This window comes from Vanrija albida (assembly GCF_041260175.1).
Source record: "Vanrija albida strain AlHP1 chromosome Unknown contig_3, whole genome shotgun sequence".
NCBI classification, from domain to species: domain Eukaryota; kingdom Fungi; phylum Basidiomycota; class Tremellomycetes; order Trichosporonales; family Trichosporonaceae; genus Vanrija; species Vanrija albida.
In genome coordinates, this window is record NW_027191422.1 from 2,409,910 (window position 1) to 2,426,899 (window position 16,990).

The 16,990-nt window shown below is 63.8% G+C and overlaps 6 protein-coding genes across 6 annotated transcripts; 4 read left to right on the forward strand and 2 right to left on the reverse strand.

Annotated features, from left to right (window-relative positions):
* Nucleotides 1–77: 77 nt before the first annotated feature.
* irc3_1 (putative ATP-dependent helicase IRC3) lies at nucleotides 78–1,894 on the reverse strand (the record flags this gene model as incomplete). Its single annotated transcript, XM_069352755.1, has 5 exons — nucleotides 78–402; nucleotides 450–1,249; nucleotides 1,285–1,563; nucleotides 1,597–1,776; nucleotides 1,811–1,894. The coding sequence occupies 5 exons, from the start codon at nucleotides 1,892–1,894 to the stop codon at nucleotides 78–80; spliced, it is 1,668 nt and encodes a 555-aa protein (XP_069210173.1).
* Nucleotides 1,895–2,513: 619 nt separating this feature from the next.
* Q8F55_004235 (uncharacterized protein) lies at nucleotides 2,514–5,748 on the forward strand (the record flags this gene model as incomplete). Its single annotated transcript, XM_069352756.1, has 2 exons — nucleotides 2,514–2,634; nucleotides 2,864–5,748. The coding sequence occupies 2 exons, from the start codon at nucleotides 2,514–2,516 to the stop codon at nucleotides 5,746–5,748; spliced, it is 3,006 nt and encodes a 1,001-aa protein (XP_069210174.1).
* Nucleotides 5,749–6,097: 349 nt separating this feature from the next.
* Q8F55_004236 (uncharacterized protein) lies at nucleotides 6,098–7,452 on the reverse strand (the record flags this gene model as incomplete). The annotated part of the gene is made up of 2 exons (XM_069352757.1): nucleotides 6,098–7,309; nucleotides 7,360–7,452. 2 exons carry the CDS (start codon nucleotides 7,450–7,452, stop codon nucleotides 6,098–6,100), a joined length of 1,305 nt encoding a protein of 434 aa, XP_069210175.1.
* A 2,040-nt stretch (nucleotides 7,453–9,492) lies between these two features.
* Nucleotides 9,493–12,443, forward strand: Q8F55_004237 (uncharacterized protein; the record flags this gene model as incomplete). The annotated part of the gene is made up of 3 exons (XM_069352758.1): nucleotides 9,493–10,639; nucleotides 10,674–11,655; nucleotides 11,693–12,443. The coding sequence occupies 3 exons, from the start codon at nucleotides 9,493–9,495 to the stop codon at nucleotides 12,441–12,443; spliced, it is 2,880 nt and encodes a 959-aa protein (XP_069210176.1).
* A 706-nt stretch (nucleotides 12,444–13,149) lies between these two features.
* Q8F55_004238 (uncharacterized protein) lies at nucleotides 13,150–14,261 on the forward strand (the record flags this gene model as incomplete). The annotated part of the gene is made up of 4 exons (XM_069352759.1): nucleotides 13,150–13,189; nucleotides 13,318–13,389; nucleotides 13,812–14,125; nucleotides 14,211–14,261. The coding sequence occupies 4 exons, from the start codon at nucleotides 13,150–13,152 to the stop codon at nucleotides 14,259–14,261; spliced, it is 477 nt and encodes a 158-aa protein (XP_069210177.1).
* A 596-nt stretch (nucleotides 14,262–14,857) lies between these two features.
* On the forward strand, nucleotides 14,858–16,848 carry Q8F55_004239 (uncharacterized protein; the record flags this gene model as incomplete). The annotated part of the gene is made up of 4 exons (XM_069352760.1): nucleotides 14,858–15,162; nucleotides 15,292–15,401; nucleotides 15,448–15,779; nucleotides 15,829–16,848. The coding sequence occupies 4 exons, from the start codon at nucleotides 14,858–14,860 to the stop codon at nucleotides 16,846–16,848; spliced, it is 1,767 nt and encodes a 588-aa protein (XP_069210178.1).
* Between the last annotated feature and the right edge of the window lie 142 nt (nucleotides 16,849–16,990).

Below are 16,990 nucleotides of genomic sequence, written 5' to 3' on the forward strand. Positions count from 1 at the left end.
TTTTAACAACCGACGTCGAATTGTAGATCTTTGGTGGCAACGGGAGTATTTCATATCAACAATGATGCATGGTGCCGCTAGTCGAACACAATCTTGGTCGCCTTTGCGCCCTGCGCCTCGCGCTGCTTGCGCAGGCGTGCAGCCTCCCACGACGGGTGGAGACTCTTCTCGTCGGGCTTGGCCGCGGCCGGCTTGGGAGCCGCTGGCACCGCTGGGCGGGCCGCAGATGGCGCCGCAGGAGCAGGAGCCACACCGGCCGCACCGGGACCAGCGCCGGCCGCACCACGCCCACCCCACCCAGAATCCCGCTTCTGTCCCTGCGGCCCGCGCTTGCGCTTCTCCTCCTCCTCGCGCTGCTTGACGACGTGGTTGGCGCCCTTGCCGTACTTCTTCTCCCAGATGCTGCGACGTCAGTAACCTGCTACCCAGATCGGCCCGCCGCCACTTACGCCTGACGCGCGCGCTGCCCGCGCCGGTTCTTGCGCGGCGCAGTCTTGCTGCCGAAGATGCCGTTCGGGTCGTAGTCCATGTCTGGGTCCGAGTCGCCGTCACCGGCTGGCGCGAACCCGCTCGCCAGCGACGGCAAGAACATGGACGACTTGCCGTCGGCTCGCGCTGCCTTGCCCTTGGGTGCTGGCTCCGCTCGTGTCCGCTTTGCTGGCGGCACGTTCGACGCGTCCGACTCGTCGCCCGAGTCGGAGGGCGGCGCGATCCGCCCGTCCAGCCCGGACACCGAGCCCGACTCCCACCCGTCGTCGTCGTCCTCGGCGTCACTGCCGCCGCCGAGGGAGCCGCTCTCCCATCCTGCGTCATTCGCGGCCCGGTCCTCGACGATCACCTCGTCGTCGCTCTCGAGCCCCTCGATGCGCCCAAGCGGCAGCCCCTCCTCGTCCTCGCTCTCCACATCCTCGTCGCTCTCGTCGTCCGAGCCGTCGTCCGAGCCGCGGCGCACCGCACGCCCCTTGGGGGCCTTCGCCGCCTTGGCGCGCACCTCCAATGTAGCCCCGGGCTCGCCCATAACGAACGAGACGAGCGCCTTCATCGCGTCGGCCACTGGCTTGGACGAGCACAGCCGGTTCTCCGCCTTGGCGATGGCTTCTGGTGTCGCGGCTGAGCTCGACGCAGCGATCGATGGCTCGGCGGTGAGCAGGGCAGCGGTGGATGAGGGAATCTCGATGCGCTTGAGCACATGGTGCTTCTTGAGCTTTTGCGAGAGATGCGCTGTGGCAACCGCGCGCAACTGGAGCGACTGCCCTGTCAGCGATGCGCTTTCTCCACACTCACGTTCAGCAGCTTGAGCTGGCCCTCGAGCTCCGCAACCTCCTCCTTCTTCTCCTCGCCCTTGCCGCGCAGGAACTTGGCCTTCTTGATCACGCGCATCGACTCCATCTTCTTCGCCGCCTTGAACACGGGGTGGAGCTTCTTCAGGACCGGCGGGATGCGTTTCTCGATGGCGGCGAAGTCGGGGCCGGCAGGGGCGCTATCAGCAGCAATGGCTTCCGTCTCCACAACCTGGGGCTGTTCTGGGACAGGCGCAGCGCCGCCCTCAGCCGCGAGCTTGGCCTGAAGTCAGCGATGCCCGCGACCACGACCCACCTGGATCGCCAGCCGCTTGGCCTCCTCGCGCTGCTTTCCCGTCCGCTTGCGCTTCTTTCCTCCCTCCTCGGCAGGCTTGGGCTCTTCGGCAGTCGTGGGCTCCTCGTGCACCACCTCGGGCGCAGGGGGAGCCGGTTCGGGAGCAGCGGCGGCCGCGGCACCCTCGGCCTCGAGCTTGGCCTGGACGTCAGCACTATCCCCACCCCGCACCCACCTCGATCGCCGCGCGCTTGGCCTCCTCCCGCTGTTTTCCGGTCCTCTTGCGCTTCTTGCCCTCGACTGCTTGGGCTTCGGACATGGTTGCTGTTGTTAAGGTGTCAACAATCATCCCTCTGAACTTGACCGCGATCGAAATTTAGGAGTCTCTGGTGGAGGTGAGATCCGTGGTGAGTGGTCACCGTGGGAAAGTAGAGCTCATTCCACGTGCCTTGATCGGTCCGCGCGCCGCGCGCCGCCCTCTCCGCTCTCCGCCGTTCTCGGCCGCCTCGGCGCCGCACGTTTGTCGCATTTGGGGGCATTGCCATGGCTGGCGACTCTCTGCAGAGCATTGCATTGCGTACCCTTCAAGGCCTTGCAGGAACCTTACCTGCAGCCTGCAGCATGGATGACAAACGTACTACGAGGCAGCGCGTGCGCAGCAAACCTCGTGTCAACGTGGCGGCGACTCGCAAGCGCGCGGACGCGCGCGCGCGTTTCGCTCTGGCTCAGCAACCCCTAAGCCAGGGAGGGCAGTTGTGCAGCAGTGGCGTGCTGGCAGCGGCGGCGGCGGCAGTGCTCACTCACTGACCCACAAACCTCCACCGCTCATCTTATCGGCCCGCGGCGTTGACGGCAACATCGCCCATCAGACTTTTTAAACATCTTCCATTCACTTCCAGCAGGCCTTCACCAGCCAGCACATCGCGCACCCACTCACCATGCTGTCCAACGCGTGGACACATACGCCAGAGGATGCGCTCGCCTTCTACGGCACCGACGCAAAGACGGGTCTGACAGAGGAGCAGCTGGGGCGGAACCGTGCCCTCTACGGCGACAATGGTGAGTCTGGGGCCGGAGGCGCGGGTGATGGGTTGCGGGAGGGAGCCGAAGCGGAGGGGAGGGGGCTTGGTGGCAGACTCTTCTTGCTCGCTTCACGAGCATATGGGTGGGCGGCATCTTGCGAGCGCACCACGAGATGCCTTGCGAGCAGAGCTCGGCGGGTCGGAGGGCGGCCGGTGGGCGAGTCGTCTCCGAGCGCAGCGAGCAGAACGACGTGCTGACCCCGCAGTGCTGCCCGACTCCGCACCCACGTCCCTCTTCAAGCTCATCCTCGCCCAGTTCCAGGACCAGCTCGTGCTCATCCTCCTCGGCTCGGCCGTCGTCTCGTTCGTCCTCGCCCTGTTCGAGGATGTCGACCAGCCCGGCGCGTCGTGGATGACGGCCTTTGTCGAGCCCCTCGTCATTCTGTTGATCCTTATTGCCAACGCCGCGGTCGGCGTTATCCAGGAGACCAACGCCGAGAAGGCGATTGACGCGCTCCGCGAGTACTCGCCCGACGAGGCCCACGTCCTTCGCTCCGGCCGACTGATCAAGATCCCCGCCTCCGAGCTCGTCCCCGGCGATATCGTCTCGGTGCACGTCGGCGACCGGATCCCTGCCGACTGCCTCATTCTGTCATTCTCTTCCTCGTCGTTCCGCGTCGACCAGGCCATGCTCACCGGCGAGTCCATGTCGGTTGGCAAGACCGAGGGCCCTGTTCGCGATGAGAAGGCTGTCAAGCAGGACATGACCAACATGCTCTTCTCGGGAACAACGGTCGTCAACGGTGCCGCCCGTGCTCTTGTCGTGCTCACTGGCGAGCGCACTGCGCTTGGCCAGATCCACCAGAGCATCTCCAAGGATGACGAGGAGGAGGAGAAGACTCCTCTGAAGCGCAAGCTCGATGACTTTGGAGACCAACTCGCCAAGGTCATTTCCGTCATCTGTGTCGCCGTCTGGCTTATCAACATCCGCCACTTCGCCGACCCCTCGCACCATGGCTGGCTCAAGGGCGCCATCTACTACCTCAAGATTGCCGTCGCCCTTGCCGTCGCTGCCATTCCTGAGGGTCTCGCCGCTGTTATTACCGCCTGCCTTGCCCTCGGCACGAAGAAGATGGCGAAGCGTGGTGCCATCGTCCGCAACCTGCCCTCGGTCGAGACGCTCGGCTGCACCAATGTCATCTGCTCGGACAAGACCGGCACCCTCACCACCAACCAGATGTCTGTCTCTCGCTTCCTCACTGTCGAGTCAGAGAGCGGCAAGCTCGCAGAGTACGCTGTCGGCGGCACGACCTTTGCTCCCGAGGGCAGCGTTACAACCCTCGACGGCAAGCACGCCGAGCGCTCCAAGGTCCGCACTGCCCCCGTTGACAAGCTCGTCGCGATCTCCGCCATCTGCAACGACGCCAAGATTGCCTACAACGCGGACTCGGAGACGTACCAAAACGTCGGCGAGCCGACCGAGGCTGCGATGAAGGTTCTTGTCGAGAAGCTCGGTGCTGAAGACGAGGGTTTCAACAAGACGCTCGGCACTCTCTCCCCCCTGCGCCGCGCGACCGCCGTCAACGACCACTACGACCAGGAGATTGAGCGCCTTTTGACCTTCGAGTTCACCAGAGACCGCAAGTCCATGTCGGTGTTGACAAAGCAAAAGGCCACCGGTTCCATCTCTCTGCTTGTCAAGGGTGCTCCCGAGTCGGTCCTTGAGCGCTGCACCACCGTCATTCTTCCCTCCGGCAAGGCTCCCCTCACCCCGGCCCTCCGCTCCCAGCTTGCCGACAAGCAGCTCGAGTACGGCAAGCGCGGTCTCCGTACCCTTGCCCTGGCCTACATTGACGAGAACGACGGCGACGTCTCACACTACAAGTCGAACAGCTCGGACGACTACGTGCGCTTCGAGCAGGAGATGACCTTTGTTGGCCTCGTTGGCATGCTCGACCCTCCCCGTCCCGAGGTCCGCGACGCGATCGCCAAGTGCCGTGAGGCTGGCATCCGTACCATTGTCATTACTGGCGACAACAAGAACACGGCCGAGACCATCTGCCGTGAAATCGGCGTCTTTGGCCCCGACGAGGATCTCACTGGCAAGAGCTACACTGGCAAGGAGCTCGACGCGCTCACCCACGAGGAGCAGGTTGCTGCCGTCCAGCGCGCTAGCCTCTTCTCGCGTACCGAGCCCACCCACAAGCAGCAGCTCGTCGACCTCCTCCAAGGCCTCGGCCTCGTCGTCGCCATGACCGGTGACGGTGTCAACGACGCCCCTGCGCTTAAGAAGGCCGACATCGGTATCGCCATGGGCTCGGGCACTGACGTTGCCAAGCTCGCGGCTGACATGGTCCTCGCCACCGACAACTTTGCCACGATCGAGAAGGCCGTCGAGGAGGGCCGCGCGATCTACAACAACACCAAGCAGTTCATCCGCTACCTCATCTCGTCCAACATTGGCGAAGTCGTCTCCATCTTCCTCACCGTGCTGCTCGGCATGCCCGAGGCCCTCATCCCGGTCCAGCTCCTCTGGGTCAACCTCGTCACAGACGGTCTCCCGGCCACTGCCCTCGGCTTCAACCCTCCCGACAGCCAGATCATGAAGACCAAGCCGCGCAACGCCAACGAGCCGCTCGTCGGCCGTTGGCTCTTTGTCCGCTACATGATCATTGGCATCTACGTCGGTGCCGCCACCGTCTTTGGCTACGCGTGGTGGTTCATGTTCTACACTGGCGGCCCGCAGATCACGTTCCACGAGCTCACAAACTTCCACCAGTGCTCGGCCATCTTCCCCAACCTCGACTGCGCCATGTTCGCCGGCGAGCCCGGCAAGCGCGCCACCACCATGTCCCTCTCGATCCTCGTCGTGATTGAAATGTTCAACGCGTGCAACTCGCTCTCCGAGGACGAGTCGCTCTTCACCCTCCCCGTCTGGACCAACCCGTACCTCGTCGGCGCTATTGCCCTCTCCATGGCCCTCCACTTCATGATCCTCTACGTCCCCTGGATGAACGACCTCTTCCAGATCGTCCCCCTCAACTGGGACGAGTGGATGGCCGTCTTGTGGATCTCGTTCCCGGTCATCATCATCGACGAGGTACTCAAGTTTGTAAGCATCCGTTGGATCAACAAGGTCCGTAAGGACTAGGCGTGGGGTTGGTGTCAGATACGCATAAAAGCAAGACATTCGTAGACAGGTTAGAGCCGCGGTACGACGCCGCGGGACATTTTGATGCACACATACATCTCGGACAGGCCATCTCTGGCGCATTGTGGGTCATTGGCGGGATATGATGTTTCAGATACGGAGGCGCCACACACTATTAAGGTATGTTACAGCAGGGGGGGCCTTCTTGAGGCCACCGTGGGCGATGATGAGTTGAAGTCTTGAGATACTTATGATACAATGGTACGAGTGTGGCTGCCCTCATGGGCCGGTCTTGGGAGTTGATTAGTGGCGGAGTGCGGCAACCATGTGGTTACGCACATCCATTCGTTCAGGCGCCCGAGTTGAGGTTCTCCCTGATCTCGCGGAGTCGTTCCTCGATCTTGCGCAGCTCATTCTGCAGCTCAAGCTTGTGCTGTGCGATGGCCTTGTCGCGATCCTCGAGGGCTTTGTCGCGGGCGCTAGTCAGCCGCTTGATCTCATCGTCGGTTTGCTCGGGGTCGCGGACACCCTTATCGCGCTCGCCACTGCCCCCAACACTCGTCCGGGCGGTAGCAAGGAGTCCCTTGATGATCCTGCCTTTGTCGTCGCGCTCCATGATAGCATTGTCACGCTCCATGATTGCCTTGTCGCGTTCCTCCCTGAGCCTCTTGACCTTCTCGACTAACTTGTCCTGGCGCGGGGAAGCCCCACCGTGCTCCTCCATCGCCTTGCCCCGGCCGGTGACTGCGCTTCCGACGTTCTTGCTGGGCACCTCGATGACGCCGTGAAGCGGGTTGATGCCAAAGAGTTCCTTGGTGCGCTCCTCTTTGAGCTTCTTGATGGCTTCGTTGGCCTCCTCGAGGCTGGAGATTGCTCCGTCGCGCTCCTGGAGCGCCCTATCCCGCTCTTGGATGGCGCGAGCGCGGTCTTCGTTCGCCTTCTCGAGATCCTTGATCCCCTTGTAGCCGAGCGTCTTGTGAGGCTTGCACTTCTTCCCCTCTAGCAGACAGCTGGTGCAGCCGTTGTCGCCGCTGTCCAGGCAGGCGTAGCGCTTGCACTTCTCGCCCTGACACGCAGGATCGTTGATCGTGGGAGTCACGGCAAGTGCCTGCAGAGCCGAAAAGATCCCCTTCTTGATGGTGGCGCGCTTGGGGAACGTCAAATCCTTCGTGAGCTCCTCGGCTTGGAGGCGAATCTGACTGAAGTCGTTCTTGACATACAGCGCGCTGATGTGGCCGTGCGGGAAGGCTTCTCCGAAGATGCGACGTTGGCGCTCAAGTGGGAGGACGTGTTTGATTGCCAGGTCTGCCTCCACTCCGGTTTCCTTGTATTTCTCGATCAGGCGATGTAACCCCGTCCAGTCGAGAAGAAGGTCTTGTTCGCGCTGAGTGAGGTTCGGGATGACGGCTCCGAGGCGATTCGAGGGAGGAGCAGCGTCTGCTGAGCGGGGCTGGCCAGTGTCAGGGGTTCCCTCGAGCCGCGGTCGGCCACTTATGCCTGCTTCCTCTGTCTCCGAGAGGTCGACGACCGAAACAGGCGACAGGTGACGCTCGGGTGCCTTCTGCTTGGTCAATGAAGGCCCACAAGGTTGACAAGTGCGCCGAAACTCACCGGTTCAGTGCCTTTACTACGTTTGTGCGGTTGCCAGTATGTGTAGACCGGGGCCTTGCGCTTGGAGGAAGACGAACTGGCGTCGGAGCTCATTGGGGGTTACACACGAGAGCAGAGAGGAGAACAGGTAGTACGGGGGAAGAGTAAGCAACGGGGTAAGTGGAGGGGGCGGTGAGTTACGCGTGAAGTGGAAGTCAGACAGAATGAAGGAAGGGAAAGGACGTGTGGATGAGAGAAGGACGAAGACGAGAGATCGGGGTGTGCAAAGATGGACAGAGAGAAATTGGCTGCTTGCGACAGCTTGCTCCCTTCCTCACCTTCCCCACCTTCCTCGCCTTCCTCGCCTTCCTCGTCTTCCCTGCCTTCTTCGCTCTCCTCACCTCCAAGCATTTCCCGCCGCCCCTGCTTTCCTCGCCTTCCTCGTCTTCCTTGCCTTCGTCGAAGCATTGAGCCAATGTCATAGCTCTAGGACTGGAAGCATCCGTGGTCAGTTGGTGCCACATTGCCGACCCGGTGCCACTTCAGCCACCTGGCAGTTCACAGGTGGCTTGGGTGTGCGCCGGGCTCGCCGACCGGGTGGTGCCCGAGACGGCAGTGAAAACACACACGAGATTGTTATACAGCATGTGCTATTGGTATTATCGTTTATCGTCTTGACCGTGACGGGAGAGGGGCGGCCCGGTGTCCAATGGTATCTTTGACGACGAGCATGGCCCCTCAGGCCCCGCCCTATCAAGAACCTCGGCAGGTATCTCCCCGTATGCCTGCGTCATTGTGGCCAGACGCGGCGTGCAGCACATGCTCCCATGCACGCACGCACGCACGCTGCCGCCACACGCGGCGCACAGGCGATCTTGCGCCGAGCTTGATTCATGCCGAACATTCCACGCACACCCGTGTGGCACTGGTCACAGGAACAATACATCCACCCCCGGCAACCATTGATACCGGCGAATGCACTTGGCACCGGGCTCTAAGACATGGCTGAGGGGCGTGGGTGTGCGATCCGGGTGCGCCGTGCACGGGGTATGTGGGGTGCACGCGGGCCGACGGTCGGACCAGATGTGCTCTGTCGGTATGGGCTGTTTGCCATCGGCGCTAGCGTCGGCCACGGCGACTGCTCTGTTGTACGATGCACTTCGGCTGCCGATAGAGTTTGGCCGGTTGGAGAATGTCGGCGAGACGACAAAGGCGGCAGTGTGCAGCACGACGTCGTCGTAGCGGGTTCCAGCACGAGGCATTATCGCGAGTACGCGCTCTTGGCGTGCGCCACGGCCGGTGTCCTCCGCGCAGCAGGGTTTATCCTTCCGGCCGCTGCTGCGCGCAATGACGATGATAGCCCACCGCCGCCGTGAGCGCCAGGCAGCCTCCCTGCGTCTGCCCCTGCCCCTGTGCCGGCGCCGGCGGCGGCGCTGCCAACCTGCCGAAAGGGAGCAGTGGCGTGGGGTGCGAGCGGCGGTACTGCTTGGGTCGACCCACCCCTGGTTCCCGGGGACCCCGAGTGCGTTTGTGAATCCATGTCCAGGCGCTGTCCGGCGCCACTCGCCCTCTTCCCTCGTCCCCCCGCCCCGCCCAGCTGCACGTCTGCGTACACAATGGCCAGCTGTCGTCTCCCACGCCACTGTCCGTGTCCTATTGTCCAGGGCGAGATGCCCTGCGCGAGCAACCAGGCAGACCAAAGCACGAGGCCGCACGACGCCAGCACGCAAGCTCAGGCCGCAGACCCGACACACGGTCACTTGCTTGTCCGTCAACTGAATCGCCAGAACAATGGAGCACTTGCTCAAGGCTTGACGCTCAGTGCAGTTGCGCTCCTTTGGCTGCGACGGCCAGCTCGCGGCAGCAGCTGCTGCTGCCGCACCCACTTCAACACTCACACAAGGCAACTGACTTGTCCCCAGCCCTCACCGCTTTATATCTCACGCCCTCGTCGACATCTCCCGCCCCCTTCGCCCTCCGCCCACTCTACGAGGTGCCGACGCACAGCCAGCCCGTCGGGACTCTATCTTATGGTCTAGTACTGGACGCAAGATAAACCTAGTCTTACACAGACTGCGCTGCCGGTGAGTTCATAACAAGGGTGATGGCACGCTCACCCCCCAGCTCCCATCGCCATCACTGCCCTCCGACAACATGGCCCAGTCCGTCTCCCTCCCTCTCCCCGTGTTTCCTCAGCCCAAATCATTCGCGCAGCACCGGCGCAAGGTGCATACCAGGCCAGCGATCGACCCGGTCCATCATGCCGAGCACCCGGCCGACGTGCCGGTCGACGCCTCGCCGTCTTCCCCGGGCGACATTGCCCCGATGCCAGACGCAGCAGCGCTCAGCACAAGCCTCGCGGATCTCAACATTGTCTCGCTCAACACCAATGTAGCCAGCGCGCAAGCAACCCCGACAACAGCAGACGTCTACCGCATCCCACAAAGGACACCCGGCTATTCCAGAGCGCCACCGCCGACACCGGTCCGCGGGCCGCCCGGCGCGCTCAAGCTCACCTCCGGCGCACCGCATGAGCGGCGCAACTCGCTCACATCCCCCCGGACTCCCTCCTCGGCGCCGGCTGGCCGCCTCGCAGGTGCCGCAGCAGCACGCGGCATCTCAATTGACACCGCTCTAGGCCGCAAGGAAGCTGGGCCGGGGACCGGAGGGCTGGCGAGCTCGTTACTCCGCAGCTCGGTGAGATACGCGGCCTTGACAGGAGACCTCACCCCCCCAAGCGCCCCGCCGTCGGCCCGCCCCCGCGGTCTCACAGTCGCAATCCTCATGGGCGACGGCGAAATGGTGGCAGAGAGCGCGCCCGTGACGCCCGGCCTCGCCTCCGCCGGCGTGGGCGCACAGCGCTCCGCCCTCGTTAGCGCTGTCACGGGCGAGGTGGCGGCCGACTTGCGCAGGAAGCAGATCATCCTCTGCAGGTATTACCACACGCCGGGGTTGACATGCACGTCACGCCCGTGTCGGTTCGTCCACTCGCTCGAGGCACTGAATCTCAGCAAGGAGGCGGCGGTGGATGTCGGCTCGCTACCTATGCTTTCGCCGCGGACGGGACTACGCACTGTGTCCTCTGAGGTCGGCGAGGACCCAACGCGCGGGACCTTCGCGCTCGCCCAGTCAACCCAGCCGCCCACCCCGCTACAGGTCGACACGGACATGTCGGCCGTCGAGCCGGGAGGAGCCGTCGCTGTCAAGGACCTCACGACGGGCGACGAGGTCGTCGGCTTTGTGTTCAAGATGAGCGGCGGAGGCAAGGGGCCGGCGGGGAAGAGCCGTGCAAAGTACAAAAGTGGGTGTGCTGTTGTGCTGGAGCTGACGCCCAGCCGTCCCGTGCAAGGACTTTGCGGAAGGGAGCTGCCCATACGGTGACTACTGCTCGTTCATTCACGACCTCGACAACCTATACGATCCGGCAAAGCACGACAAGGCTGCTCTTGCAGCTGCTGCGGCCGAACAAGGCACCCCTGCTGCCTCAGCCACGCACAAGAACAAGGCAAACGGCCGTGGTGTGAACGACAGGGCGGGCTCCTCCAGCAAGCCCCCTTCGGACAATGGGAGCGCAGCACTTACTTATTCCCCGCCCGCGGACGAGGTGCTCACGCCCGTCGACGAAGACACAGAGATCACAATCCCCTCCTTGGCCACTGTCGCCGCCCCGATTCTCCGCAGCCCGCCACACCGACGACTAGAACGCGTCCACATTCCAGATAACCGACAGCTTCACCCGATACGTCCCGTCTCGAACATGTACCACGACGAGCAGATGTGGGACCACGGACACGCCGAGGCCGCCGCGGCCGCCGCTGCGGCTGCAGCCCAGGCCATGTCGCCAATCTCCCCCGGCCCGAACAGCGCTGCATTCTACCACTACCAGCCCAGTATGTGGTCGCCGGACTGGCCGCCGATTGCCCAGCAGATGATGTGGCAACCCGGGGTGCAGGACGCAGTGGGCTATGGAGCTTCGCCGACCTACCCGTGGGGCATGCCGCTATCGCCCGTCGGTGGAGTCGAACCAGAGCCCCAGCCCCAGCCGCCGGTCATGATGCCACCAGGAATGGCACCCCCACCCATGGCCGCACCAATGGTGCCGCCCCAACCACCTGGGCCACCGCCACCGCCCTCCGGCCCCGACGTCGTCTGGACGCCGGGTGGCTGGGCGGTCCAGGATGCGGGGATGAAGTTTACGCACCATGAGCAGCGCCCCCATCATGTCCCGGCCGTGACACCGACAAAGTCGTACTACCGTACCCGTCCGTGCCAGTTCTTTGCGAACGGCTACTGCCCCCACGGAGAAGCGTGTGCATAGTGAGTGGGCAGAGCGTAGTCGCCGCTGAATCTGCAGCCTGCACTCCGTCGAGCCTCCTCAGCCAAAGTCCAAGGCCACGCGCCCCAACATCCGGACCGTTCCGTGCAAGTTCTTCAACTCGACCCTCGGGTGCCAGCGCTCGGCCGAAGAGTGCAACTTTGCGCACATCCGCGTCGTGCCGGACAACGAGCCGATTGTCGACAAGCCACGTCCATGGCGCACCCGGCCGTGCCGACACTTCCAGCTCGGGCGGTGCAAGCTGGGCGATACGTGCCACTTTGCCCACGTGCTCGATGAGGGTGCGTCGGCTCTGCCCCCAACTACTTCGAGCCCGGCAAGCGAGCGCCGCCACAAGCGCGACACGAGCGAGAGTATCCGCCGACACAAGCGTGACGCCAGCGATGCCAACATCAAGGACTACGCGTACCTTTACCAGCGTGAGGCGACGCCGACATCTGGGCCCTCATCCTCGCCGCCTGCGAGCGAGCGTGACGGCCGAGATCTGCTTCCTTCTGAGCCCTGCTCCGAGTGGGCGCGGACTGGGCACTGTGCCAACGGCGCATGGTGCCGGTACTACCACTCTGGCAGCGGGTTCATTGGCGAGCTGACGGACGCGAGCCTGAACGAGGAGAGCGTTGAGGGCGCGTGCGAGGACATGAGAGAGAAGATCCGCGGTGGGAGCGTCAACACGCACTTTGACGACGACGATGATGACGACGACGACGACGATGTGGAGATTGTTACGATGGATACGCGCTCTGCCCCGGCGAGGCGTAGCAGCTCATGAGTATGTATTAGCTTGTCAGTACCTTGTAGTGGACGTATTGCTCTGTGATGCTCTTCTTCTCACCGTCTCGAAGTCGCCAAGCGTCACTGCGCACCTCTATCCAACTATGCATTCATGGTCATGCGAGCGGTGGTGTCGCCTCGTGGCCGACGACACGGTCAGTACCACTTTGGGACGGGCCAGGGCTAAAAGTGGCGCATTTCAGGGGGACCAAACACGTACCAACGCGTCGAATCCGCCCTGGGCCATTGTCTCGGTCTCTGTCTTGGTGCGGTACACAAAGGGCCCGGCTTGGCTTGCAGGATCAGGCCTCGCCACAGATCCTAACCGCGTTAGGCTGCACGGTACCCAAGGGGGCACTGTGGCCCGGGACAGCGAGCACTTGCACCAGGTGTCCCAGGTGTCCCGAGTACGGCCCCTGGGTGGCGTCTGCGGCGACAGCTGCGGCAGCGGCGACGACGCAGACGCGGACGCGTGCTGCAGAGCAAAGCCGCTTGAGACAGGATCAACAATGGGCCGTGGTTGGAGGGCGTGGGGGTATGAATCCATCTGGCTCAGTCTGCCTTTGACATCTGCTCGTCGTCGCTTGTTCTCTTGCCTTGTTCTCGCTCGCTCGCCCCGTACCCCACACTCGTTTATCACGCTCGTTCGCCCCGTTCAGACTCGACTCGACCCGACCTCGCGACCTCCCCATACTGTAGCCAGCATGTTCGCCGCCCTCGCCCTCCTCGCGCTCCCCCTCCTCGGTGAGTCGCGTGTGTGTGACCCGGGCCTTGCACTGACAGGTTTCTCCCCGCCGCGCTGCTCTCGCCACTTGCCCTTGCCCGCTGCTCTCTCGACCGCGCCACGCCCTTGCCCTACGACCCGCCTACAGCCAAGGCCGACTTTATCGAGGGCTGCACGCGTACCGCCGTCGTCAAGGCCGGCGACACGTGCGACGAGCTGTGTGAGTGTTGTGTGGGGTGCCTCCGAGGGCTCTCGGGATGCTGCTGGGGGTCGGGCGTCGGGAGCGGGACGGTGTCGCGGTGGACGGATGCTGCGAGGTGTTTGCCAGTCGGCCGACTGCTGCATTCCGCAGTGCGCCAAGGGGAAGGGGGCGGCGTGTTTTGCGCCATAGCCCGTCGCCTGGGGTTGGTGTCACGCGCAGCTGCGACTCGCACTTGGACACGATGTGGCGTACTGGCGTTGTCGCGTTGTCGCGTTGTCGCCGATGCCAGTGGCAGCCAGCGCCTGCTTGAGCTCGATGGCTTGGATATGAAACGGCAGCCTCTGTGTAAGAACACGCACTGACCATTGTGCCTTGCATTTGTTCCTCTGCGACGCGTGACGTACGTTTCTCGACTCCCCGTGGCTTGTTCCCCGACGTAGCCACCCGCCACGGCGTCTCGACGTTCCAGTTCGCCCTCGTCAACGACGAGACGGTCGACACAAACTGCCACAACCTGCAGATCAACCAGACCGTCTGCCTCGGCGTCAGCGGCCAGGACTGCACAAAGATCTACACCGTCGTCGAGGACGACACGTGCGACTGGATTCAGCAGCAGTACGGCATCGCCAACGAGACGCTCTACGCCAACAACCCCCAGATCAACGCCGACTGCACAAACATTTACATTGGCGAGGTGCTGTGCGTCGACACAAAGGCCTTCACCTACCCCGCATACAATGCCACTCTGTTCGAGGTGAGTGCGGGGAAGGGAGGGGGTGTCGGTTGTAGCGGAGGGCGGCGGAGATGTGTCGGAGGGGGTGACTGACTTACTTTTGCAGGCCGTCGCGGGTTCTTATGTTCCCTACTGCGACGACGACGAGGACTACTAGGCGTTGTCTGTGCTGTGCGCTCCGAGTCTCCGTCTAGGTCCACGCTCCCGGCCGCGCCGGTGGTGACCCCGCGGTGACATTTATTCTCGAGATCTCCCGTTTGGCTGCTTGTTCCCCCACCCCAGACACTTTGATAGTGGTTGCTGTTGCTTGGCTGCATGATTTTTTCTATGACGGTGTATGGGGGTGCATGTCGAGCGGGACAAGAGCGGAAAGCGGACGACGAGTTGGCGAGCGGTGCGATGTTGGGCCGCCAGGGTGAGGGCGGAAGTTTGTCGGGATAGGCGAGAGAGGCGTGAGCGTGGTGGAGCGGAGCAGCGGGCGCGCGGGCGGCCCCACACTCGGCCGCGCATGTCGGGTCGCTGGCTGGGGTGGCTAACCGGGCCAGTCGGCAACGGACCATGTGGAGGCTCAACGCCGGACCTTGGACACGACCATTCATATGGACCGAGACCAAGCGGGGCGAGTCTGTCACTCTTCCCGACACCCATCGCTGCCTTTTCCATCGACACGCATAGCACAAGCAAGCACCAGCACAGGCATCACTCTCGCTCGCGACCACTCCCAACCCCCAGCACACCCACACCGCACACACCATGCTCCGCGGAGTCCGCACGCTCCGCAGCCAGGCGCTGCTCCGCTCCACGCCAGCCGGCCCCGCGCCCCGCCTCGCGCGCACGCTCATCGTCCAGCCCCCCCTCCTGCCAACGGGCACGGCGCCGCACCCCCTCCCGACGTCGATCAACCAGAAATCCCCCGAGACCGTCGCCGCAAAGGAGCACATGGCCGGCCTCGTCGCAAACCTCAAGGGCCTGCGGGCCAAGGCCCGCGAGGGCGGAGGCAAGAAGAGGCTCGAAAAGTGGAAGGCGTCGGGGACCGACAAGCTCGGCGCGCGTGAGCGGTGAGTTGTCGTCGGCGTCCGAGGGCCGAGGGCCGAGGGCCGGCGGGCGCAGGCGCGGCTGGCTGGGCGCGACCTTCGGCTACTTGGCGTGGAGCTGCGCGCCCCGCGACACCCGCTGACGGCCCCCAGTGTCCAGGCGCTCCTCGACCCCGACAGCGCCTTCCTCGAGCTCTCGCCCCTCGCCGCGCACGAGGTCTACCCCGACGACCTCCCCGGCGCCGGCATCATCACTGGTATCGGTAAGTCGTGCCGAGCTCCGCCGTGATCACCGTCTCACACCCCCAGGAACCGTCTCGGGCCGCCGCTGCATGATCGTCGCCAACGACCCCACCGTCAAGGGCGGCGCGTACTACCCCCTCACGGTCAAGAAGCACCTCCGTGCCCAGCAGGTCGCGCTCGAGAACCGCCTCCCCTGCATCTACCTCGTCGAGTCGGGCGGAGCCGCCCTGCCGTACCAGGCCAACGTCTTCCCCGACGTCGACCACTTCGGCCGCATCTTCTACAACATGGCCCGCATGAGCGGTCTCGGTATCCCCCAGATCTCGGTCACTCACGGTATCTCGGTCGCCGGTGGTGCCTACATGCCCGCCATGTCGGACGTTGTCATCATTGTCAAGGTGAGGAGAGCTGCCATGGGCGTGCGTGCCTGCCTTGCTGACGGGTCAGAACCAAGGACGTATCTTCCTTGCCGGTCCCCCGCTCGTCAAGGCCGCCACGGGTGAGATTGTTGACGACGAGACCCTCGGCGGTGGTGAGATGCACACGAGCGTCTCCGGTGTGGCCGACTACCTTGCCACCTCTGACGCCCACGCCATCCGCCTGGCGCGTGAGGCCGTCCTCGACCTTGGCAACGCGAGCCCAAAATCCATCGCGCCTCCCCGCCCCGTCCGCGAGCCCGCCTACCCCGCCGAGGAGCTTAACAGCATCGTCCCCCCCGACACGCGCCAGGCGTTTGACATGCGCGAGGTCATTGCCCGCGTGACCGACGGCTCCGAGTTCCGCGAGTTCAAGAAGGAGTACGGCAAGACGTGTATCACTGGCTTTGCCGAGATCCACGGCCACACGGTCGGCATTGTCGCCAACAACGGTGTGCTCCTCTCGCCCTCGGCCCTCAAGGCCACGCACTTTATCGAGCTCTGCTCGCAGCGCGGCATCCCCCTCGTCTTCCTCGTCAACGTTTCGGGCTACATGGTCGGCGAGAAGGCCGAGAAGGGCGGTATCGCCAAGGACGGCGCCAAGATGGTCCGCGCCGTCGCCCGCGCAAAGGTCCCCAAGTTCACCGTCGTCGTCAACGGCTCGTACGGTGCCGGCAACTACGGCATGTGTGGCCGCGCATACGCTCCCCGCTTCCTCTTCATGTGGCCCAACGCCAAGGTGTCGGTCATGGGCCCCGACCAGCTCTCGAGCGTCATGCAGACCGTCTCGGGCAACAAGCACTCGGACGCCGACAAGCACTTTGCCGAGCTCCGTGAGCGTATCGAGAAGGAGTCGGAGGCGCTCTACTCGACCGCCCGGCTGTGGGACGACGGCATCATCGAGCCCAAGGACACGCGCGACATTCTCGGCCTCGCCCTCGAGGTCGCAGCAGACGAGAAGGCTTCGCGCAAGCAGGGTGGCAACGGTGGCGGCCGTGGCGAGATTGGCGCCGACGGCGACAGCGGCGACTGGGGCGTGTTCCGCATGTAAACTAGACGCAGGGTTATGACGGTTGTTTCGAGACGACAGATGGCACAGGTGCATGCACAGGATGCAGAGTAATGGAAATGCATGGAACGTGCAGAGGTAAATGCTGCAATGCTGTGTGTAGTGTATGTGAGTGGTGGTCTAC